Source organism: Lampetra planeri, chromosome 38 (assembly GCF_965212315.1).
Source record: "Lampetra planeri chromosome 38, kcLamPlan1.2.h2, whole genome shotgun sequence".
Lineage (NCBI taxonomy): Eukaryota > Metazoa > Chordata > Hyperoartia > Petromyzontiformes > Petromyzontidae > Lampetra > Lampetra planeri.
In genome coordinates this window covers 4,071,468-4,098,753 of record NC_136144.1, presented here as the reverse complement: position 1 = coordinate 4,098,753, position 27,286 = coordinate 4,071,468, and the positions used below count along the sequence as shown (strand labels likewise).

Genomic DNA, 27,286 nt, shown 5'->3' with positions numbered 1-27,286 from the left:
AGAGCCCGGATCTGGGCATTCACGTGTTCCCACCACCACCGGCCACAGTCGAAGCTGTCCCTGGTGGCCACCCAGTGAGCCCAGCAGGCCCTAACGTTTCTTTGAAGGCCGTATCCTCAAGCAGACGCACATCAAGCCTCCATTAGGCGCTGTGGCGCTCCGCCCTGGGGATCCGCAGCAGCACGGAGACCAGGCGGTGGTCAGAGAATCCCGACGGTACAATTCTGCTGTCACCGAGCAGGTTGGCACTTGTATTGTCGACATGAAGCTGATCGAGCCTGGCGAGGATAATGTTCCCCCCAGAGCCAGAGCGACACCGCAAGTCTTGACGCTGAGCTGGTTGGTGCAGCCGCCACGTGTCCAGCAAAACAAATGTCCGCACCACGTCGACCAACGCCCTCGCCGACTCTGGGTGAGGCTCGGCGCCGATGCGGTCGAGGGCCGGGTCGAGGGTGCAATTGAAATCACCCCCCACGACTGTGAGCACATCATCCGCGTCGTCCGCCTCCAGGGCATCCCGCAGCGCGCTCGAGAAGAAGAGCTTGCGTTTGCAGATCTTGCCAGGCGCATACAGATCGTTGAGAACGAAGTCTACCGAAATTAAACGACCATTCACAACCTCCTTAAAGATCACACCCTCGGGGGTGAAGCCTGGGCCAAATAAAATCGCGACTTCAGTTTTCTCACCATGGCTGAAGAAGGACCGGCCACTAATGAGTGGCTGACGTCAGTCCTACAGGGCAATGTCAAAGTACGTCTCCTGCAGGAGGGCCACGTCAATCCTTTGGTCCCGAAGCTGACGGCACACGCGGTGCCACCTCTGTTCGCTGCGGGCGTTATTACATTTCAAAGTAGCTACCTTGATTCCCGAAGCCATCACAAGGGTGTCGGGAGAGACCGCAGGAATCATTTCAGAAGGGTAGCGGCCTCCCTCTTCACCTTCTGTGCCAGCGCCTTCAGCTTAAAGCATTGTCGTGGGCTGGCGCTATACTTTTGAGGTTCCCTGTAGACCATCTGCACGGCCTTCAAGAATCCCGGCACATCGGGTAAGCTGGTTTCGACACGGACTCCCCGCTTCCTACAGGTGGATCGGAGGAAGTTGAGGATCTCCTCCGGCGAAGACTCCTGTTCCCCCGCAACCCCCAAAAAACTCAGCTCACTCGCGCCCTCGTCGACCTCCGACCCCGACTGGTGGTCGTCGGAGTCGTCGTGGGCATCGGCGCTCGGCGCGGCTGCCACCCCCTGCATCGCGCTGCACAGAGCCGGGGTCCCACCTGGCTCGGAGCGCCTCTCGTCTGCGGGGTCCGTGGCCGTCGCCCCGTCGAGCGATCGGGCCGGCGGGGTGGCCCCCCCTCCAGTCGTGCTGGTGTGGCCGAGGCCGGGTCCGATGGTTGTTCCAGCGCCTCGGTCACGTGTTCCTTGTCTGCACTCACACCGGTGCACTCATCGCTATGACTTCGCGTTCACGTGTCTGTGACTTTCCTATTGTCTCAACCGAGTTCCTTTTTCGGTATATAGTAAATACCAGGAGGGAGACAAAGGCGGCCGGGCGTGGTGTTGGCCAACTACCTCATCATAGCTGCTGATACACGCTAACAGCAATTACCAAAAAAGACAAAAACATGTTTTGTGAATTTCTTTCAACCTGTTGACAGGTGGTGTAATGGTGAGTGCACGACGCTGATGCACGTTCATCACGCCGTCGCCTACAGCCCTGAGCCTCCTCGCCCCCCCCTCGGGGGGAGGGAAGGGTAGGCGCCCCCCACGGCGACAGCGTCGCGGGCTGCCGCATTCAAGTTTGGATGTTCTCCCACTCTGTTCTGCAGAGTGAGAGAGAAAGAGAGTAAGTGGAGTTTTATGTTCTCCCCTGTTCCGCAGAGTGAGTGAGTGGAGTTTGTGTGATCTCCCCCTGTTCTACAAAGTGAGAGTGGAGCTTGTATGATCTCCCCCTGTTCTACAAAGTGAGAGTGGAGTTTGTATGATCTCCCCCTGTTCTACAAAGTGAGAGTGCAGTTTGTATGATCTCCCCGTGTTCTACAAAGTGAGTGAGTGGAGTTTGTGTGATCTCCCCCTGTTCTACAGAGTGAGTGAGTGCAGTTTGTATGATCTCCCCCTGTTCTACAGAGTGAGTGAGTGGAGTTTGTGTGATCTCCCCCTGTTCTACAGAGTGAGTGAGTGGAGTTTGTGTGATCTCCCCCTGATCTACAACGTGAGTGAGTGAAGTTTGTGTGATTGTGATGCCACCGCCACGAAGCCGTTCGGCAGGCGCCCCATCCCCAACCTCGCCACCACCAAGCAACGGAACCAACCCCTTGCCCCCCTCACCTCACCTCACATGAACACACCCGCACACATTTTCCCCCACCCATAGAGCGGGAAGGGGAGATCACCTGATCGACCGGTTTTTATCCGAGAAACCCTTATCGGGATTAACTCTCACGGTTTCCGGCGATCAGGGAATTGGATGACCTCCCCCGACGCTACGTTGCGCCGCGGCGCTGCGACCAGCCTTAATATGGTATGGTCGCGGCGTGGGGCATTCGGCCACCGCGGTTGAGGCGCATCCCCCACACACACCACCCACGTGTCGACGGGGCAAGCAGGGACGGGACAGCCTGAATAGCGGGACCGCAGGGGCTCTTGCGCATAGTCATGGAGGGTTGGGATAATTACGCTTGAGCGCGCAGGCCCCATTGTTAGGAAGGGTAAGGGATTAATTAGAATTTATGCCGCACATTGATTAGCATATCAAAGGTGCCCGGAACCGCCGTGCGCGTGCAAGCGGGCGCGAGCCCATTGTTAGGGAAGGGCGGAGGAACGCCATCCCGCTCGGAGCCGCATCCCTTTGATGTAGGGAGGATAAAAAGGGGGCACAAACGAGAAATCGCTCTTCTCTCCAGTGCCAGGCGACAGGACGCTCTCCAGTCCAGCGACCCGAACGTCCGTGAAACGCATCGAGGCACGCTGCGAGTACGGGATCAACGAACCGCCGTGGGCATCTAACAGGGAGTAAGAAGGTGAAGTAGGATCATAGCCGATAGATAGAGAATAGATTCAGGGGTGGTAGAATAGGCCAGCCTCGTCGACTCATACTGATCTAGCATCAATTCGCAGGTAGCAAATAATAAATCATTAATAGCGAAGCGTGGCCTCGTGTGATCTCGTGAGCGGTGTGGACGCGTGTACTGCTGCTGCTCGCCTCGTGGGAGCGCTGCGCAGAGCGGCGCGAGAGTGGGTGTCGCGTGTGGAGCTGCGTGTGTGCGTGTGCGTTCGCTCCGCGTGGGATACAGGTGTACGATCATAATGTGAGGAGTCAGTGTGGAGTTGGAGTGCACGGAGCTGTGTGTGTGTGGGTGTGCATACGTTCGCTCCGTGTGGGTTGCAGGCGCGCGATTAGGCAAGGGAGGTATCGTGGTAGCGTAAAGGGGGCATAATACTACTCGGTATCTAACCATGCCTACGACGCGGACCCGCGGTGGAGGGGAATCCTCGAGCGACGGCTCCCACACCATGGGTGAGGAACCCAGCAGCGGTTCGCTTAGCAGCGGGGGGGCGAGTGATGATGTTAGCCCGGCTGTAAGCATTATCGAGGGAGGGATCTCGGGGACTAGCGACCCCCACATATTGGTGTCAGAAACGGGACAATCCCCCGCACCCCCAAGAGAAAGAGGCCCCCCAACCCAGATTAAAATCAAATGCACATTTACGGGCAAAGGAATTCCATCATGGAAATCGTTTGCCCGCAGCATCAGGGGGGCTAAAAAAGTTAATGGGAGGTCAGATGAGGAGGCGTTGCAGCAGTTAGAGCTACATTTAGATGGGCGGGCAGCTGACTTTGTGGAAGCTTTGCCCGCAAGCGCACAAACTCAGTGGGAAAAATTAATGTGCGAACTCGAACGGCGCTTCGGCGCCTATGACGAGGAGGATGCGCAGACGGCCTTAGAGGCACGCCGCCGCCAACCCGGCGAGGATCTACGAGATTACGCCGAGGATGTACGCATGTTGACCCAGCTCGCGTACCCAGAGTACGAGGCCAAAATAATTGAGGGCCTCGCCGCCGGTAAAATCCAGCGATATTTGGCACGCACCCCGTGGTGGCAGCCAAATGTAGACGGTGCACGCCTCTCCTTTAACACCCTCGTCGAGTGCGCGCGCAAATGTGAGAAACTCTCGGGTGAGCGCGCGCAGCCTCGAGGGAGGGGACGAGAGTGCGCCGTAGCAAGCCTACTCTCCGACGAGGAGGAAGAACTCGCCATCGCAGTAAGGGGACGGCCAAGGGAGCCCCAGAGACCCAGCGAAACAACTCCGGGGTGGGTAGCTGGGTTACAGGCAGGTATGGGAGATATGATAAACCAGGTAGGTGAGAGGGTAACCCACGTAGGTGAGAATGTGACCAAACTGCAATCCGCCGTTGAGACCATCCGATCCGAAATGGGGGACCTACGCGCCACGGTAGGAGGGTTATCTGGAAGGGTAGCCCGACTAGAGGCGGAGGGTGGACAGCGGCGTAATGGGGGGGGAGGGAGTGGGCAGGGGGCCCACTACGGAGCCGCCCCCCCTCCCCGGACATGTTATATGTGCGATCGCCGAGGGCATCTAGTGAGAGACTGTCCTGAAATCACCCGAGCTAGGCAGACGCGGGTGTTAAACTCCAACGCCTCCTAGTGAGCGGACCAAATAGGGGTGCAATCGACGCGGTCCCGATACAAATAGACGATAATGAAAATAATGGCGAGCGAGTGATCTTCACACAGGTTCCAGCAACAACGCCCACGGAAACGGTGACTCCTGGCGACTGGCTACGGGAGCTGGTGGCAGGAATCACGGGGGCCACGTCGCTGGTGGAAGGGGAGGTGAACGGAATGCGTACCCGAATCCTGCTGGACACGGGGGCGGTGGCCTCGCTCGTGAGCGCAGCGCACTGCAGCGCGATCGGGGTCGACGTACGTCACCTGCAGGCACCGGACCGCGCGCTGCACACGGTGAGCGGAGCCAGAATGGGGCTGCTGGGGAGAGCCACCCTAGAGGTCCGCATAGGCAGCCAGGTATGCACCCAGGAGTTCTACGTGTCGAGTGCGTTGTGTCACGAGTGTATCGCAGGTACCGACCTCCTGGAACGGTTGGGACTCAACGTGCAACCCCGCCAGCGATGCGCCACCATGGAGAGCAACGGCGAGCGGATACCGTTCTTGGGACGAGAACCGACGCGCCCCCGCTTCGCACCTGTGGCTGCTATCCTGGCGACGGCAGTCACCATCGGGCCGCTCACCGAGATGCTGGTGCCGGTAGCAACATCCCCCACCGACCCCACGCTCCGACCATCAGGAGAGGTAATGCTAACTCCTCACCCGGAGTTGGCAAAACGGTATGGGGTCGTGGGATCCGCCACGTTGGTAAACGCAGATGGTGACCGATTGTTTATGCGGATGTTTAACCCGCACAATACCCCAGCGAGAGAGAGTGCAGTGTGTGCCACAGAGACCCTCACAGGTGGCACCGAGGATCCTGTCGACCGCCCGGCAAGCGCGGGACCCACGGCTCGGGACCCGGCGGATCACCCCGCCCCGATCGGACGGATCCAGGAGGACGTCGGCTGCGCCTTCCCGGGCCTAAACGACGAGCAGCTGAGACAGACCCAGCAGCGAGATCCCGATCTGGCGGCAGTGGAGGCGGCACTGCGGGAGGAAAAGAGCGCCCTACCAGGACCCTGGAGCGGTTTGTATGCCCGGTTGTGTGTGCAGAACGGAGTGGTACGGGAGTTAACCGAGGCCGGCCAGCCGGGGTGCATCTGTGTTCCTGCCCAGGTGCGACCCCAGCTGCTACGGCTGGTGCATGACCACCCACTCGGGGGCCACAATGGGGAACGACGCACTCGACAGACCCTGCGTCGCCAGTATCTCTGGCCCAAATTGGCACAAGACGTGGCGGCTTGGGTACAGGGCTGCCGCGCCTGTCAGCAGTGCGGGCCAAAACCGGCACAATACCAGGTACCCCTAAGGCCGTTCCGCGTCAGCTGCACGAATCAGCTGGTCGGGATCGATCTACAGGGGCCATTCCCGCGATCCCATTGAGGCAACCGGTATATTCTAGTCGCAGTAGAGTATTTCACCCGCGACCCCGTGGCAGTGGCCATCCCTGATAAAACGGCCTTGGTGGTGGCCTGGGCATTCGTGGAACATTACGTACTCAAGCACGGGATCCCAGAACGAGTCCTCACCGACCAGGGTAGCGAGTTCGAGGCCGAGCTGTTCCAGGCACTGTGCCGAGAATTCGGAATCCAGAAGGACCGAACCACAGCGTACCACCCCCAAGCGAACGGTATGGTAGAGCGCATGAATCAGACCCTAGCGGGGAAACTCAAACGTATGGCGGCCGCAAATCAACGGGATTGGGACGAACACCTCCCCTACGCCCTTTTCGCCTACGCCACCACCGTACACACGTCGACGGGACAAACCCCGTTTTTAATGATGTTCGGCCGTGAGTCTCGTTTACCCGCAGATCTGCTATTCGGCGTTCCTTCCCCCCAGCCGGAGGAGGGAAGCCGCCCCGTGGAACACCTGTTGGAGACCCTGCGAGAAGCCCGAGGCCGAGCATACCCGCAAGGGGAAGCCGCGCATCGGCGGCAGGAACAGGGCACCCGACCCCGCATGGAACCCCCCTTATTCCTGACAGGCGCTAAGGTGTGGCTACACACCCCTCGCGTCGGGGCCGGGCAGGTGGGGAAACTGACGACCTACTGGCGGGGACCCTGGACCGTGGTGCGGCAGATCTCCCCCTGGACGGTACTAATTTATGGCGGGGAGAGGGGTCGAGAGACGGTGGTCAACGTCCGCCGCTTAAAACCGTGGAAAGCGGCCCCGGCGAGAGAGAACCCCGTCACCCGAAGGCCCCGAAATCCCGGAGTACCCGCACCCCTCGTGTTGGGGGGCCTCGCACACTACATGGGCCCCGCCGGGCCCCCGATATGCCCCGATCCAGTCTGGAGACGGCGCGGACGACGGGCCCTAAACCCTTCCGCTGCTGAGTTTGTGCCCCAGCCCACAGGTGCCGGAGGACGGGGAGAGCCGCTGGAGTGGAGGAGGAGGCCGCCGCAGGAGCTACAGAGGACGGAACCACCCGCGCCGAGACCAGCCACCAGGTCCGGGTGGATCCCCCGGACCCCGCAACGTTTCCTCGTGGGCGCGGCCCAAGCGAGGTGCTCCAGTCAACCCGGGACGGGGACTGGCACCTCAGGGGGCTATGTGATGCCGCCGCCACGAAGCCGTTCGGCAGGCGCCCCATCCCCAACCTCGCCACTACCAAGCAACGGAGCCAACCCCTCGCCCCCCTCACCTCACCTCACATGAACACACCCGCACGCATTTTCCCCCACCCATAGCGCTGGAAGGGGAGATCACCTGATCGACCGGTTTTTATCCGAGAAACCCTTATCGGGATTAACTCTCACGGTTTCCGGCGATCAGGGAATTGGATGACCTCCCCCGACGCTACGTTGCGCCGCGGCGCTGCGACCAGCCTTAATATGGTATGGTCGCGGCGTGGGGCATTCGGCCACCGCGGTTGAGGCGCATCCCCCACACACACCACCCACGTGTCGACGGGGCAAGCAGGGACGGGACAACCTGAATAGCGGGACCGCAGGGGCTCTTGCGCATAGTCATGGAGGGTTGGGATAATTACGCTTGAGCGCGCAGGCCCCATTGTTAGGAAGGGTAAGGGATTAATTAGAATTTATGCCGCACATTGATTAGCATATCAAAGGCGCCCGGAACCGCTGTGCGCGTGCAAGCGGGCGCGAGCCCATTGTTAGGGAAGGGGGGAGGACCGCCATCCCGCTCGGAGCCACATCCCTTTGATGTAGGGAGGATAAAAAGGGGGCACAAACGAGAAATCGCTCTTCTCTCCAGCGCCGGGCGACAGGACGCTCTCCAGTCCAGCGACCCGAACGTCCGTGAGACGCATCGAGGCACGCTGCGAGTACGGGATCAACGAACCGCCGTGGGCATCTAACAGGGAGTAAGAAGGTGAAGTAGGATCATAGCCGATAGATAGAGAATAGATTCAGGGGTGGTAGAATAGGCCAGCCTCGTCGACTCATACTGATCTAGCATCAATTCACAGGTAGCAAATAATAAATCATTAATAGCGAAGCGTGGCCTCGTGTGATCTCGTGAGCGGTGTGAACGCGTGTACTGCTGCTGCTCGCCTCGTGGGAGCGCTGCGCAGAGCGGCGCGAGAGTGGGTGTCGCGTGTGGAGCTGCGTGTGTGCGTGTGCGTTCGCTCCGCGTGGGATACAGGTGCGCGATCATAACGTGAGGAGTCAGTGTGGAGTTGGAGTGCACGGAGCTGTGTGTGTGTGGGTGTGCATACGTTCGCTCCGTGTGGGTTGCAGGCGCGCGATTAGGCAAGGGAGGTATCGTGGTAGCGTAAAGGGGGCATAATACTACTCGGTATCTAACCATGCCTACGACGCGGACCCGCGGTGGAGAGGAATCCTCGAGCGACGGCTCCCACACCATGGGTGAGGAACCCAGCAGCGGTTCGCTTAGCAGCGGGGGGGCGAGTGATGATGTTAGCCCGACCGTAAGCATTATCGAGGGAGGGATCTCGGAGACTAGCGACCCCCACATGATCTCCCCATGTTCTACAGAGTGAGTGAGTGCAGTTTGTATGATCTCCCCCTGTTCTACAGAGTGAGTGAGTGGAGTTTGTGTGATCTCCCCCTGATCTACAGACTGAGTGAGTGGAGTTTGTGTGATCTCCCCCTGTTCTACAGAGTGAGTGAGTGGAGTTTGTGTGATCTCCCCCTGTTGTACAGAGTGAGCGAGTGGAGTTTGTGTGATCTCCCCCTGTTCTACAGAGTGAGTGAGTGAAGTTTGTGTGATCTCCCCCTGTTCTATAGAGTGAGTGAGTGGAGTTTGTATGATCTCCCCCTGTTCTACAGACTGAGTGGAGTTTGTGTGATCTCCCCCTGTTCTACAGAGTGAGTGAGTGGAGTTTGTGTGATCTCCCCCTGTTCTACAGAGTGAGTGAGTGGAGTTTGTGTGATCTCCCCCTGTTCTACAGAGTGAGTGAGTGGAGTTTGTATGATCTCCCCCTGTTCTACAGAGTGAGTGGAGTTTGTGTGATCTCCCCCTGTTCTACAGAGTGAGTGAGTGGAGTTTGTGTGATCTCCCCCTGTTCTACAGAGTGAGTGAAGTTTGTGTGATCTCCCCCTGCTCTACAGAGTGAGTGAGTGGAGTTTGTATGATCTCCCCCTGTTCTACAGAGTGAGTGGAGTTTGCGTGATCTCCCCCTGTTCTACAGAGTGAGTGAGTGGAGTTTGTGTGATCTCCCCCTGTTCTACAGAGTGAGTGAGTGGAGTTTGTGTGATCTCCCCCTGTTCTACAGAGTGAGTGGGTGGAGTTTGTGTGATCTCCCCCTGTTCTACAGAGTGAGTGAGTGGAGTTTGTGTGATCTCCCCCTGTTCTACAGAGTGAGTGAGTGGAGTTTGTGTGATCTCCCCCTGTTCTACAGAGTGAGTGAGTGGAGTTTGTGTGATCTCCCCCTGTTCTCCAGAGTGAGTGAGTGGAGTTTGTGTGATCTCCCCCTGTTCTACAGAGTGAGTGAGTGGAGTTTGTGTGATCTCCCCCTGTTCTGCAGAGTGAGTGAGTGGAGTTTGTATGATCTCCCCCGTTCTACAGAGTGAGTGGAGTTTGTGTGATCTCCCCCTGTTCTACAGAGTGAGTGAGTGGAGTTTTTATGATCTCCCCCTGTTCTACAGAGTGAGTGAGGGGAGTTTGTGTGATCTCCCCCTGATTTACAGAGGGAGAAAGTGGAGTTTGTTTGTTCTCCCCCTGCTCTGCGGGGGGGGGGGGGTCCCTCCCGTCGGTAACCCCCACACACCGTGTCGGCTATCGACCAAGCGTGAAGCTTATCTCGCTTTAATCTTGACTTAAAGCTTTCGTGAGTGCAGGAATACTTATTTTTCGGATCTTTCAGTAAAGTCACGTAGATAGTGACTTTATTTATTTATTTTGTATTTATTTTAATTTCAAATTTTTACCGACGTGACTTTACCGAAAAAACCTAAGAATATGAATCCTTGCAGTCACTAAAGCTTAAAATCTAGAATCACGTAGATAGGTTGAAAGAAAATCACCAAAAAACTTTTTTTGTAGGTTTTTGTTACTTTATTTCAACCTATCTACGGGGCTTTACCGCTTGTAACATGCGCAATGCTATAGTCACTGCGCCACCGCCCCCCATTATGTACTGTGAGACACAAATGCACCGTATTACGTCAACAAAATTTTGGGGCAAGTGCTGTTGACGACCAACTATGGGCGACGACTTGGCAGCCGAAGGGGTGGGTGGCCAAGCACCGTGCTCGCCCGCCTTTGTCTCCCCAGTGGCGATGTTTTACGCATCGCACCAGGTACTCGTTTCAGACTGAGTCGACCTAGGGGGAGGCTACGGGACCGCTTTCAGATAATCGTCACTGGGTTGGTGGCCGTGAGCTAGAAACCTGAACTCGGGGTCACCAGGGTTCGTAGCGCAGTGCAACGCTAACCACTGCACCACCGCTCGTCCCCCACGCCCACACGCAAGCCACGACTTGTCGGCGAGCAGTTCCGGGGTGTGAGCGGTGGTGGGGGGCTCTAAATGCCGGGTGCGGGCTGAACAGCGAGAGGCAGAACGAGAGCGGGGAGCGGCCGTGGTGGAGAAAACAAAAAGAATCTCTCGCGATGTCGTTTCGTTCGTTCGCGATGTTCGTGCTGGCGGCGTCTCTCTGCGTCGTCCCCCGCACGCGTGCCAAGGTGTTCGCACGATGCGAGCTCGCGAAGGCCCTGCACGACATGGGAGTGGGGAAAGCCAGCCTCGGCGACTGTGAGAGCTTCACCCACACACCTCCACTACCAACATTCCGAGCCAGAGACGGGCGTTGATCGAGGATCTGGGGTTGTTGTTGTTGTTCTGACGGTCAAAATCTCAGGATTTTTTTTTGTTCAATCCGCCAGCACGTCCCGTCGGGCAGTTGCATTCGTTTGGTTGAGATGGTAATTGTTTGGGACGGTAATTCATCCAGATGGCGACTTAACGAGATGTTAATTGATTGAGATGGTCATTGATCGGGGTGATAATTTATTGCGATGGTCATTGATTGAGATGGTCATTGATTGGGGTGGTAACTAATTGGGATGGTAATCGACTGCGATGGTAATTGAATAGTCGACAATGCAGTGTGCCAGCACCATTTAATAATTTGCCTTTTCAATGCAAATGTGTTTGATTATTTAGCAGCAAATACGTTGTGATCATTGAAGGGCTTTGTCTTTCTGAGTAGCCACTATTCGTCGAACTATTCACGGTTCAATTTATAAACTAAACTATCTTGATTTGAAGCTTTTGTGACTGCAGGAATCCATACTCTTTGGTTCTTTTGGTAAAGTCACCTAGGTAGAAAATAAAATAAAAAAATCACGACGTTTCGATCGCAACACGAGCAATTTTCATCAGGTGGAACAACCTCATCAACCACAGCTCTCTCGCCTACTTCAGCATTTTTTGCTGTGGTTATGTCCCACCTGATGAAGCTTGCTTGTGTTGCGATCGAAACGTCGTGAGTTTTCACTAACCAGGGCGGCCAATCGGATTCGAACTGCAGACTTCTGCAACAAGCGGCGAAACGCGCGACCGCTTAACTACTGTATTGACATTTTACCAGAGCTATTTAGCTCTTGTTCGGTAGCAACCTGCCCATAATTGAGTGGCTTATTGTGTATACATTTCTTAACGTGGAAGGAAAACCCGAAGGACCCTGGAGAAAATTCCTCTGGACAACGAGACATGCAAACTCCACATATACATTCTAGATTTGAAGCTTTCGTGACTGCAAGGATTCATATTCTTAGGTTTTTTCGGTAAAGTCCCGTAGGTAAAACATTAAAATTAACAAAAGTAAAATAAAATAAAAATCACGACGTTTCGGAGGCAACACAAGCTTCCGTCTTCAGGTTGAAACGTCACAGCCACGACAGCTGTATCAAGTAAATGAGAGATTGCAGGAGCTACCACTCCGTTTATATAATGGTTGGAGAGGGGGGGGGCAAGTAAAGCACACTTTTTATTCATATGGTAAGGTGAGGCTTAAGAGGGTGAGCCTTTGTTATGGAGAGGTACGGTTTGTGACTCAACCTGTGACAAGGAGACAACCACTAAACATGGTAAACCTGTAATAGTCTGTCAAATAAGATTGGCCAACTAAGTGTAGTTAAATCTTTTTTGCATGGTTAATCACATCTTTCCAATGATTACTCAGTTTGTAACCATCATCACGGTTGAAATTATGTCTGTGTTTGTATATTTGTATGGCTTCGTGTACAAACCTTTGATGGTAGCCAGGAGGTTTGCAGAGAACCTTGGTCTCGGAAAAGACAATTTCATGAGAGCCCACCGAGTTGTAGCAATGATCGGCAACGGCCGACGAATCAGTTCTGCCGTGTTTCAAATCTGACTTGTGCTCGCGGACACGATCAGAGAGGAGGCCTGATGGATCCTTGGGACATTCTGTCTACAGGAAAGCCACCCACACAGATTCCTACTTGAAACAGGATTCCCACCACCACCCATCTCAAAAGAATTATCTCATCAAAACGCTATACCACAGAGCCCATGGCATTTCTGACCAACACCACCTGGCCGGTGAATTAAGACATGTACATCGGGCCCTCAGGATGAACGGATACTCTGACCGCACTATCCGCCAAGCTGTTTCTCCCACCACACAGAAACAGCCACATGAAACTCCGACCAAAACTATCACGTTACCATACATAGCAGGCGTGACCAAAAAGATCTCCAAAATTCTAAACAAACATAAGATCCAAGTCCGATTCAGTACAGTGCATAAAATCCGTGATCTGATTCCATCTGTGAAGGATGTTGTTCCTGACTTACAGTATCCTGGAGTCTACAAATTGAGTTGCATTTGTGGTGATTGCTACATTGGAGAAACGAAACGTCATGTTTCTGATCGTGTCCGCGAGCACAAGTCAGATCTGAAACACGGCAGAACTGATTTTTCGGCCGTTGCCGATCATTGCTACAACTCGGTGGGCTCTCATGAAATTGTCTTTTCCGAGACCAAGGTTCTCTGCAAACCTCCTGGCTACCATCAAAGGTTTGTACACGAAGCCATACAAATATACAAACACAGACATAATTTCAACCGTGATGATGGTTACAAACTGAGTAATCATTGGAAAGATGTGGTTAACCATGCAAAAAAGATTTAACTACACTTAGTTGGCCAATCTTATTTGACAGACTATTACAGGTTTACCATGTTTAGTGGTTGTCTCCTTGTCACAGGTTGAGTCACAAACCGTACCTCTCCATAACAAAGGCTCACCCTCTTAAGCCTCACCTTACCATATGAATAAAAAGTGTGCTTTACTTGCCCCCCCCCTCTCCAACCATTATATAAACGGAGTGGTAGCTCCTGCAATCTCTCATTTACTTGATACAGCTGTCGTGGCTGTGACGTTTCAACCTGAAGACGGAAGCTTGTGTTGCCTCCGAAACGTCGTGATTTTTATTTTATTTTACTTTTGTTAATTTTAATGTTTTACCTACGTGACTTTACCGAAAAAACCTAAGAATATGAATCCACATATACAGGCGTCACCCAGCCACTCACCCACTCACTCAACCACTCACCCAACCACTCGCTCACCACGGTGAGTTAGAGAGATACTCTCACACAGGACAGCGGGTTTCTCCCACGCGCTGTTAGCTCACCCCTGGGGAGGATGTTGTGGTTCACTCGCTGGTGGTGGTGAGCGGTGGTGGTGAGTGGTGGTGGTGAGCGGTGGTGGTGAGCGATGGTGGTGAGCGATGGTGCGACGATTAACACTACGCTGCGCTACGAATCCGGCGACCCGAGTTCGATTCCCGCTCGCTGCCAACACCACCGGTGGTTATCTGAACTGGTCCTGGGCCTCCCCTAGGTAAACTCAACCTCAAATGAGTACCTGGCGTGGTGTGTAAACATCGCCACTGCGGAGACAAAGGCGGCCGGGCGTGGTGCAGGCCACCCACCCCCTCGTGTGTCACGGTGCCGGCCTTCGCAGGCGCTGCTGATCGCTAAAGGCTGTGCGTGGCGGGGGGATGTTTGTGTTTGGTGCCCAGGGGTGTGTTTGGCTCAGGCCGAGAGCAGCTACAACACGAGGGCCACGTACCACAACTACAACGGCTCCACTGACTACGGCATCTTCCAGATCAACAGCAACTGGTGGTGCGACAACGGCAGCAAGGGGCACAACGCGTGCCAAGTCAAGTGCTCCGGTGACGTCCTCCTGCAGTCGTCATCATCGCCATTGTCTCATTACCGTTATCATAATCGTCATCGCCATTGTCTTCATTACCGTCATCATAATCGTCATCGCCATTGTCTTCATTACCGTCATCATAATTGTTATCGCCATTGTCTTCATTACCGTCATCATAATCGTCATTGCCATTGTCTTCATTACAGTCATCATAATCGTCATCGCCATTGTCTTCATTACCGTCATCATAATCGTCATCATTGCCATTGTCTTCATTGCCATCATCATAATCGTCATCATTGCCATTGTCTTCATTACCGTCATGAAAATCGTCATTGCCATTGTCTTCATTACCCTCATCATTATTGTTATCATCGCCATTGTCTTCATTACCGTCATCATAATCGTCATCGCCATTGTCTTCATGACCGTCATCATAATCGTCATCGCCATTGTCTTCATTACCGTCATCATAATCGTCATCATTGCCATTGTCTTCATTACCGTCATCATAATCGTCATCATTGCCATTGTCTTCATTACCGTCGTCATAATCGTCATCATTGCCATTGTCTTCATTACCGTGATCATAATCGTCATCGCCATTGTCTTCATTACTGTCATCATAATCGTCATCGCTATTGTCTTCATTACCCTCATCATAATCGTCATCGCTATTGTCTTCATTACCATCATCATAATCGTCATCGCCATTGTCTTTATACCTTCATCATAATCGTCATCGCTATTGTCTTCATTACCCTCATCATAATCGTCATCGCTATTGTCTTCATTACCGTCATCATAATCGTCATCGCCATTGTCTTCATTACCGTCATCATAATCGTCATCATTGCCATTGTCTTCATTTTCGTCATCATAATCGTCATCATTGCCATTGTCTTCATTACCGTCATAATAATCGTCATCATTGCCATTGTCTTCATTACCGTCATCATAATCGTCATCATTGCCATTGTCTTCATTACCGTCATCATAATTGTCATCGCCATTGTCTTCATTACTGTCATCATAATCGTCATCGCTATTGTCTTCATTACCCTCATCATAATCGTCATCGCTATTGTCTTCATTACCGTCATCATAATCGTCATCGCCATTGTCTTTATTACCTTCATCATAATCGTCATCGCTATTGTCTTCATTACCCTCATCATAATCGTCATCGCTATTGTCTTCATTTCCGTCATCATAATCGTCATCGCCATTGTCTTCATTACCGTCATCATAATCGGCATCGCCATTGTCTTCATTATCGTTATCATAATCGTCATCATTGCCATTGTCTTCATTACCGTCATCATAATCGTCATCATTGCAATTGTCTTCATTACCATCATCATAATCGTCATCATTGCCATTGTCTTAATTACCGTGATCATAATCGTCATCATTGCCATTGTCTTCATTGCCGTCATCATAATCGTCATCATTGCCATTGTCTTCATTACCGTCATCATAATCGTCATCATTGCCATTGTCTTCATTACCGTCATCATAATCGTCATCATTGCCATTGTCTTCATTACCGTGATCATAATCGTCATCGCCATTGTCTTCATTACTGTTATCATAATCGTCATCGCTATTGTCTTCATTACCCTCATCATAATCGTCATCGCTATTGTCTTCATTACCATCATCATAATCGTCATCGCCATTGTCTTTATTACCTTCATCATAATCGTCATCGCTATTGTCTTCATTACCCTCATCATAATCGTCATCGCTATTGTCTTCATTACCGTCATCATAATCGTCATCGCCATTGTCTTCATTACCGTCATCATAATCGTCATCGCCATTGTCTTCATTACCGTCATCATAATCGTCATCATTGCCATTGTCTTCATTTCCGTCATCATAATCGTCATCATTGCTATTGTCTTCATTACCGTCATCATAATCGTCATCATTGCCATTGTCTTCATTACCGTCATCATAATCGTCATCATTGCCATTGTCTTCATTACCGTCATCATAATCGTCATCGCCATTGTCTTCATTACTGTCATCATAATCGTCATCGCTATTGTCTTCATTACCCTCATCATAATCGTCATTGCTATTGTCTTCATTACCGTCATCATAATCGTCATCGCCATTGTCTTCATTACCGTCATCATAATCGTCATCATTGCCATTGTCTTCATTTCCGTCATCATAATCGTCATCATTGCTATTGTCTTCATTACCGTCATCATAATCGTCATCATTGCCATTGTCTTCATTACCGTCATCATAATCGTCATCATTGCCATTGTCTTCATTACCGTCATCATAATCGTCATCGCCATTGTCTTCATTACTGTCATCATAATCGTCATCGCTATTGTCTTCATTACCCTCATCATAATCGTCATCGCTATTGTCTTCATTACCGTCATAATAATCGTCATCGCCATTGTCTTTATTACCTTCATCATAATCGTCATCGCTATTGTCTTCATTACCCTCATCATAATCGTCATCGCTATTGTCTTCATTACCGTCATCATAATCGTCATCGCCATTGTCTTCATTACCGTCATCATAATCGTCATCATTGCCATTGTCTTCATTGCCGTCATCATAATCGTCATCATTGCCATTGTCTTCATTACCGTCATGAAAATCGTCATCGCCATTGTCTTCATTACCGTCATCATAATCGTCATCGCCATTGTCTTCATTACCGTTATCATAATCGTCATCGCCATTGTCTTCATTACTGTCATCATAATCGTCATCATTGCCATTGTCTTCATTACCCTCATCATAATCGGCATCGCCATTGTCTTCATTACCGTTATCATAATCGTCATCGCCATTGTCTTAATTACCGTGATCATAATCGTCATCATTGCCATTGTCTTCATTGCCGTCATCATAATCGTCATCATTGCCATTGTCTTCATTACCGTCATCATAATCGTCATCATTGCCATTGTCTTCATTACCGTCATCATAATCGGCATCGCCATTGTCTTCATTACCATCATCATAATCGTCATCATTGCCATTGTCTTAATTACCGTGATCATAATCGTCATCATTGCCATTGTCTTCATTGCCGTCATCATAATCGTCATCATTGCCATTGTCTTCATTACCGTCATCATAATCGTCATCATTGCCATTGTCTTCATTACCGTCATCATAATCGTCATCATTGCCATTGTCTTCATTACCGTGATCATAATCGTCATCGCCATTGTCTTCATTACTGTTATCATAATCGTCATCGCTATTGTCTTCATTACCCTCATCATAATCGTCATCGCTATTGTCTTCATTACCATCATCATAATCCTCATCGCCATTGTCTTTATTACCTTCATCATAATCGTCATCGCTATTGTCTTCATTACCCTCATCATAATCGTCATCGCTATTGTCTTCATTACCGTCATCATAATCGTCATCGCCATTGTCTTCATTACCGTCATCATAATCGTCATCGCCATTGTCTTCATTACCGTCATCATAATCGTCATCATTGCCATTGTCTTCATTTCCGTCATCATAATCGTCATCATTGCTATTGTCTTCATTACCGTCATCATAATCGTCATCATTGCCATTGTCTTCATTACCGTCATCATAATCGTCATCATTGCCATTGTCTTCATTACCGTCATCATAATCGTCATCGCCATTGTCTTCATTACTGTCATCATAATCGTCATCGCTATTGTCTTCATTACCCTCATCATAATCGTCATTGCTATTGTCTTCATTACCGTCATCATAATCGTCATCGCCATTGTCTTCATTACCGTCATCATAATCGTCATCATTGCCATTGTCTTCATTTCCGTCATCATAATCGTCATCATTGCTATTGTCTTCATTACCGTCATCATAATCGTCATCATTGCCATTGTCTTCATTACCGTCATCATAATCGTCATCATTGCCATTGTCTTCATTACCGTCATCATAATCGTCATCGCCATTGTCTTCATTACTGTCATCATAATCGTCATCGCTATTGTCTTCATTACCGTCTTAATAATCGTCATCGCCATTGTCTTTATTACCTTCATCATAATCGTCATCGCTATTGTCTTCATTACCCTCATCATAATCGTCATCGCTATTGTCTTCATTACCGTCATCATAATCGTCATCGCCATTGTCTTCATTACCGTCATCATAATCGTCATCATTGCCATTGTCTTCATTGCCGTCATCATAATCGTCATCATTGCCATTGTCTTCATTACCGTCATGAAAATCGTCATCGCCATTGTCTTCATTACCGTCATCATAATCGTCATCGCCATTGTCTTCATTACCGTTATCATAATCGTCATCGCCATTGTCTTCATTACTGTCATCATAATCGTCATCATTGCCATTGTCTTCATTACCCTCATCATAATCGGCATCGCCATTGTCTTCATTACCGTTATCATAATCGTCATCGCCATTGTCTTCATTACCCTCATCATAATCATCATCATTGCCATTGTCTTCATTACCGTCATCATAATCGTCATCATCGCCATTGTCTTCATTACCGTCATCATTATCGTCATCGCCATTTTCTTCATTACCGTCATCATAATCGTCATCATAATCGTCATCGCCATTGTCTTCATTACCGTCATCATAATCGTCATCACCATTGTCTTTATTACCTTCATCATAATCGTCATCGCTATTGTCTTCATTACCCTCATCATAATCGTCATCGCTATTGTCTCCATTACCGTATTCATAATTGTCATCGCCATTGTCTTCATTACCGTCATCATAATCGTCATCGCCATTGTCTTCATTACCGTCATCATAATCGTCATCATTGCCATTGTCTTCATTGCCGTCATCATAATCGTCATCATTGCCATTGTCTTCATTACCGTCATCATAATCGTCATCATTGCAATTGTCTTCATTACCGTCATCTTAATCGTCATCATTGCCATTGTCTTAATTACCGTGATCATAATCGTCATCATTGCCATTGTCTTCATTACCGTCATCATAATCGTCATCATTGCCATTGTCTTCATTACCGTCATGAAAATCGTCATCGCCATTGTCTTCATTACCGTTATCATAATCGTCATCGCCATTGTCTTCATTACCGTCATCATAATCGTCATCATTGCCATTGTCTTCATTACCCTCGTCATAATCGTCATCGCCATTGTCTTCATTACCGTTATCATAATCGTCATCGCCATTGTCTTCATTACCGTCATCATAATCGTCATCATTGCCATTGTCTTCATTACCCTCATCATAATCGTCATCGCCATTGTCTTCATTACCGTTATCATAATCGTCATCGTTGCCATTGTCTTCATTACCGTCATCATAATCGTCATCATTGCAATTGTCTTCATTACCATCATCATAATCGTCATCATTGCCATTGTCTTAATTACCGTGATCATAATCGTCATCATTGCCATTGTCTTCATTACCGTCATCATAATCGTCATCATTCCCATTGTCTTCATTACCGTCATCATGATCGTCATCATTGCCATTGTCTTCATTACCGTCATCATAATCGTCATCATCGCCATTGTCTTCATTACTGTCATTATAATCGTCATCGCTATTGTCTTCATTACCCTCATCATAATCGTCATCACCATTGTCTTCATTACCGTTATCATAATCGTCATCATTGCCATTGTCTTCATTACCGTCATCATAATCGTCATCATTGCAATTGTCTTCATTACCGTCATCATAATCGCCATCATTGCCATTGTCTTAATTACCGTGATCATAATCGTCATCATTGCCATTGTCTTCATTACCGTCATCATAATCGTCATCATTGCCATTGTCTTCATTACCGTCATCATAATCGTCATCATTGCCATTGTCTTCATTGCCGTCATCATAATCGTCATCATTGCCATTGTCTTCATTACCATCATGAAAATCGTCATCGCCATTGTCTTCATTACCGTCATCATAATCGTCATCGCCATTGTCTTCATTACCGTTATCATAATCGTCATCGCCATTGTCTTCATTACTGTCATCATAATCGTCATCATTGCCATTGTCTTCATTACCCTCATCATAATCGGCATCGCCATTGTCTTCATTACCGTTATCATAATCGTCATCGCCATTGTCTTCATTACCCTCATCATAATCATCATCATTGCCATTGTCTTCATTACCGTCATCATAATCGTCATCATCGCCATTGTCTTCATTACCGTCATCATTATCGTCATCGCCATTTTCTTCATTACCGTCATCATAATCGTCATCATAATCGTCATCGCTATTGTCTTCATTACCCTCATCATAATCGTCATCGCTATTGTCTCCATTACCGTATTCATAATTGTCATCGCCATTGTCTTCATTACCGTCATCATAATCGTCATCGCCATTGTCTTCATTACCGTCATCATAATCGTCATCATTGCCATTGTCTTCATTGCCGTCATCATAATCGTCATCATTGCCATTGTCTTCATTACCGTCATGAAAATCGTCATCGCCATTGTCTTCATTACCGTCATCATAATCGTCATCGCCATTGTCTTCATTACCGTCATCATAATCGTCATCGCCATTGTCTTCATTACCGTTATCATAATCGTCATCGCCATTGTCTTCATTACCGTCATCATAATCGTCATCATTGCCATTGTCTTCATTACCCTCATCATAATCGTCATCGCCATTGTCTTCATTACCGTTATCATAATCGTCATCATTGCCATTGTCTTCATTACCGTCATCATAATCGTCATCATTGCAATTGTCTTCATTACCGTCATCTTAATCGTCATCATTGCCATTGTCTTAATTACCGTGATCATAATCGTCATCATTGCCATTGTCTTCATTACCGTCATCATAATCGTCATCATTGCCATTGTCTTCATTACCGTCATGAAAATCGTCATCGCCATTGTCTTCATTACCGTTATCATAATCGTCATCGCCATTGTCTTCATTACCGTCATCATAATCGTCATCATTGCCATTGTCTTCATTACCCTCGTCATAATCGTCATCGCCATTGTCTTCATTACCGTTATCATAATCGTCATCGCCATTGTCTTCATTACCGTCATCATAATCGTCATCATTGCCATTGTCTTCATTACCCTCATCATAATCGTCATCGCTATTGTCTTCATTACCGTCATAATAATCGTCATCGCCATTGTCTTTATTACCTTCATCATAATCGTCATCGCTATTGTCTTCATTACCCTCATCATAATCGTCATCGCTATTGTCTTCATTACCGTCATCATAATCGTCATCGCCATTGTCTTCATTACCGTCATCATAATCGTCATCATTGCCATTGTCTTCATTGCCGTCATCATAATCGTCATCATTGCCATTGTCTTCATTACCGTCATGAAAATCGTCATCGCCATTGTCTTCATTACCGTCATCATAATCGTCATCGCCATTGTCTTCATTACCGTTATCATAATCGTCATCGCCATTGTCTTCATTACTGTCATCATAATCGTCATCATTGCCATTGTCTTCATTACCCTCATCATAATCGGCATCGCCATTGTCTTCATTACCGTTATCATAATCGTCATCGCCATTGTCTTAATTACCGTGATCATAATCGTCATCATTGCCATTGTCTTCATTGCCGTCATCATAATCGTCATCATTGCCATTGTCTTCATTACCGTCATCATAATCGTCATCATTGCCATTGTCTTCATTACCGTCATCATAATCGGCATCGCCATTGTCTTCATTACCATCATCATAATCGTCATCATTGCCATTGTCTTAATTACCGTGATCATAATCGTCATCATTGCCATTGTCTTCATTGCCGTCATCATAATCGTCATCATTGCCATTGTCTTCATTACCGTCATCATAATCGTCATCATTGCCATTGTCTTCATTACCGTCATCATAATCGTCATCATTGCCATTGTCTTCATTACCGTGATCATAATCGTCATCGCCATTGTCTTCATTACTGTTATCATAATCGTCATCGCTATTGTCTTCATTACCCTCATCATAATCGTCATCGCTATTGTCTTCATTACCATCATCATAATCCTCATCGCCATTGTCTTTATTACCTTCATCATAATCGTCATCGCTATTGTCTTCATTACCCTCATCATAATCGTCATCGCTATTGTCTTCATTACCGTCATCATAATCGTCATCGCCATTGTCTTCATTACCGTCATCATAATCGTCATCGCCATTGTCTTCATTACCGTCATCATAATCGTCATCATTGCCATTGTCTTCATTTCCGTCATCATAATCGTCATCATTGCTATTGTCTTCATTACCGTCATCATAATCGTCATCATTGCCATTGTCTTCATTACCGTCATCATAATCGTCATCATTGCCATTGTCTTCATTACCGTCATCATAATCGTCATCGCCATTGTCTTCATTACTGTCATCATAATCGTCATCGCTATTGTCTTCATTACCCTCATCATAATCGTCATTGCTATTGTCTTCATTACCGTCATCATAATCGTCATCGCCATTGTCTTCATTACCGTCATCATAATCGTCATCATTGCCATTGTCTTCATTTCCGTCATCATAATCGTCATCATTGCTATTGTCTTCATTACCGTCATCATAATCGTCATCATTGCCATTGTCTTCATTACCGTCATCATAATCGTCATCATTGCCATTGTCTTCATTACCGTCATCATAATCGTCATCGCCATTGTCTTCATTACTGTCATCATAATCGTCATCGCTATTGTCTTCATTACCGTCTTAATAATCGTCATCGCCATTGTCTTTATTACCTTCATCATAATCGTCATCGCTATTGTCTTCATTACCCTCATCATAATCGTCATCGCTATTGTCTTCATTACCGTCATCATAATCGTCATCGCCATTGTCTTCATTACCGTCATCATAATCGTCATCATTGCCATTGTCTTCATTGCCGTCATCATAATCGTCATCATTGCCATTGTCTTCATTACCGTCATGAAAATCGTCATCGCCATTGTCTTCATTACCGTCATCATAATCGTCATCGCCATTGTCTTCATTACCGTTATCATAATCGTCATCGCCATTGTCTTCATTACTGTCATCATAATCGTCATCATTGCCATTGTCTTCATTACCCTCATCATAATCGGCATCGCCATTGTCTTCATTACCGTTATCATAATCGTCATCGCCATTGTCTTCATTACCCTCATCATAATCATCATCATTGCCATTGTCTTCATTACCGTCATCATAATCGTCATCATCGCCATTGTCTTCATTACCGTCATCATTATCGTCATCGCCATTTTCTTCATTACCGTCATCATAATCGTCATCATAATCGTCATCGCCATTGTCTTCATTACCGTCATCATAATCGTCATCACCATTGTCTTTATTACCTTCATCATAATCGTCATCGCTATTGTCTTCATTACCCTCATCATAATCGTCATCGCTATTGTCTCCATTACCGTATTCATAATTGTCATCGCCATTGTCTTCATTACCGTCATCATAATCGTCATTGCCATTGTCTTCATTACCGTCATCATAATCGTCATCGCCATTGTCTTCATTACTGTCATCATAATCGTCATCGCTATTGTCTTCATTACCGTCTTAATAATCGTCATCGCCATTGTCTTTATTACCTTCATCATAATCGTCATCGCTATTGTCTTCATTACCCTCATCATAATCGTCATCGCTATTGTCTTCATTACCGTCATCATAATCGTCATCGCCATTGTCTTCATTACCGTCATCATAATCGTCATCATTGCCATTGTCTTCATTGCCGTCATCATAATCGTCATCATTGCCATTGTCTTCATTACCGTCATGAAAATCGTCATCGCCATTGTCTTCATTACCGTCATCATAATCGTCATCGCCATTGTCTTCATTACCGTTATCATAATCGTCATCGCCATTGTCTTCATTACTGTCATCATAATCGTCATCATTGCCATTGTCTTCATTACCCTCATCATAATCGGCATCGCCATTGTCTTCATTACCGTTATCATAATCGTCATCGCCATTGTCTTCATTACCCTCATCATAATCATCATCATTGCCATTGTCTTCATTACCGTCATCATAATCGTCATCATCGCCATTGTCTTCATTACCGTCATCATTATCGTCATCGCCATTTTCTTCATTACCGTCATCATAATCGTCATCATAATCGTCATCGCCATTGTCTTCATTACCGTCATCATAATCGTCATCACCATTGTCTTTATTACCTTCATCATAATCGTCATCGCTATTGTCTTCATTACCCTCATCATAATCGTCATCGCTATTGTCTCCATTACCGTATTCATAATTGTCATCGCCATTGTCTTCATTACCGTCATCATAATCGTCATCGCCATTGTCTTCATTACCGTCATCATAATCGTCATCATTGCCATTGTCTTCATTGCCGTCATCATAATCGTCATCATTGCCATTGTCTTCATTACCGTCATCATAATCGTCATCATTGCAATTGTCTTCATTACCGTCATCTTAATCGTCATCATTGCCATTGTCTTAATTACCGTGATCATAATCGTCATCATTGCCATTGTCTTCATTACCGTCATCATTATCGTCATCATTGCCATTGTCTTCATTACCGTCATGAAAATCGTCATCGCCATTGTCTTCATTACCGTTATCATAATCGTCATCGCCATTGTCTTCATTACCGTCATCATAATCGTCATCATTGCCATTGTCTTCATTACCCTCGTCATAATCGTCATCGCCATTGTCTTCATTACCGTTATCATAATCGTCATCGCCATTGTCTTCATTACCGTCATCATAATCGTCATCATTGCCATTGTCTTCATTACCCTCATCATAATCGTCATCGCCATTGTCTTCATTACCGTTATCATAATCGTCATCGTTGCCATTGTCTTCATTACCGTCATCATAATCGTCATCATTGCAATTGTCTTCATTACCATCATCATAATCGTCATCATTGCCATTGTCTTAATTACCGTGATCATAATCGTCATCATTGCCATTGTCTTCATTACCGTCATCATAATCGTCATCATTCCCATTGTCTTCATTACCGTCATCATGATCGTCATCATTGCCATTGTCTTCATTACCGTCATCATAATCGTCATCATCGCCATTGTCTTCATTACTGTCATTATAATCGTCATCGCTATTGTCTTCATTACCCTCATCATAATCGTCATCACCATTGTCTTCATTACCGTTATCATAATCGTCATCATTGCCATTGTCTTCATTACCGTCATCATAATCGTCATCATTGCAATTGTCTTCATTACCGTCATCATAATCGCCATCATTGCCATTGTCTTAATTACCGTGATCATAATCGTCATCATTGCCATTGTCTTCATTACCGTCATCATAATCGTCATCATTGCCATTGTCTTCATTACCGTCATCATAATCGTCATCATTGCCATTGTCTTCATTGCCGTCATCATAATCGTCATCATTGCCATTGTCTTCATTACCATCATGAAAATCGTCATCGCCATTGTCTTCATTACCGTCATCATAATCGTCATCGCCATTGTCTTCATTACCGTTATCATAATCGTCATCGCCATTGTCTTCATTACTGTCATCATAATCGTCATCATTGCCATTGTCTTCATTACCCTCATCATAATCGGCATCGCCATTGTCTTCATTACCGTTATCATAATCGTCATCGCCATTGTCTTCATTACCCTCATCATAATCATCATCATTGCCATTGTCTTCATTACCGTCATCATAATCGTCATCATCGCCATTGTCTTCATTACCGTCATCATTATCGTCATCGCCATTTTCTTCATTACCGTCATCATAATCGTCATCATAATCGTCATCGCTATTGTCTTCATTACCCTCATCATAATCGTCATCGCTATTGTCTCCATTACCGTATTCATAATTGTCATCGCCATTGTCTTCATTACCGTCATCATAATCGTCATCGCCATTGTCTTCATTACCGTCATCATAATCGTCATCATTGCCATTGTCTTCATTGCCGTCATCATAATCGTCATCATTGCCATTGTCTTCATTACCGTCATGAAAATCGTCATCGCCATTGTCTTCATTACCGTCATCATAATCGTCATCGCCATTGTCTTCATTACCGTCATCATAATCGTCATCGCCATTGTCTTCATTACCGTTATCATAATCGTCATCGCCATTGTCTTCATTACCGTCATCATAATCGTCATCATTGCCATTGTCTTCATTACCCTCATCATAATCGTCATCGCCATTGTCTTCATTACCGTTATCATAATCGTCATCATTGCCATTGTCTTCATTACCGTCATCATAATCGTCATCATTGCAATTGTCTTCATTACCGTCATCTTAATCGTCATCATTGCCATTGTCTTAATTACCGTGATCATAATCGTCATCATTGCCATTGTCTTCATTACCGTCATCATAATCGTCATCATTGCCATTGTCTTCATTACCGTCATGAAAATCGTCATCGCCATTGTCTTCATTACCGTTATCATAATCGTCATCGCCATTGTCTTCATTACCGTCATCATAATCGTCATCATTGCCATTGTCTTCATTACCCTCGTCATAATCGTCATCGCCATTGTCTTCATTACCGTTATCATAATCGTCATCGCCATTGTCTTCATTACCGTCATCATAATCGTCATCATTGCCATTGTCTTCATTACCCTCATCATAATCGTCATCGCCATTGTCTTCATTACCGTTATCATAATCGTCATCGTTGCCATTGTCTTCATTACCGTCATCATAATCGTCATCATTGCAATTGTCTTAATTACCATCATCATAATCGTCATCATTGCCATTGTCTTAATTACCGTTATCATAATCGTCATCATTGCCATTGTCTTCATTACCGTCATCATAATCGTCATCATTCCCATTGTCTTCATTACCGTCATCATGATCGTCATCATTGCCATTGTCTTCATTACCGTCAT

The 27,286-nt window shown here is 47.5% G+C and overlaps 1 protein-coding gene across 1 annotated transcript in view; it reads left to right on the top strand.

Annotated features, from left to right (window-relative positions):
- The first annotated feature begins 10,600 nt into the window (after positions 1–10,600).
- Positions 10,601–27,286, top strand: part of LOC144731213 (lysozyme C-2-like) — a 38,208-nt gene continuing 21,522 nt past the window's right edge. Inside the window, exons 1-2 of the mRNA XM_078612215.1 lie at positions 10,601–10,872; positions 14,176–14,331. Of these exons, the coding sequence (XP_078468341.1) occupies positions 10,731–10,872; positions 14,176–14,331 (298 nt within the window). The 5' untranslated portion in view covers positions 10,601–10,730. The remainder of the gene's footprint in view (positions 10,873–14,175; positions 14,332–27,286) is intronic.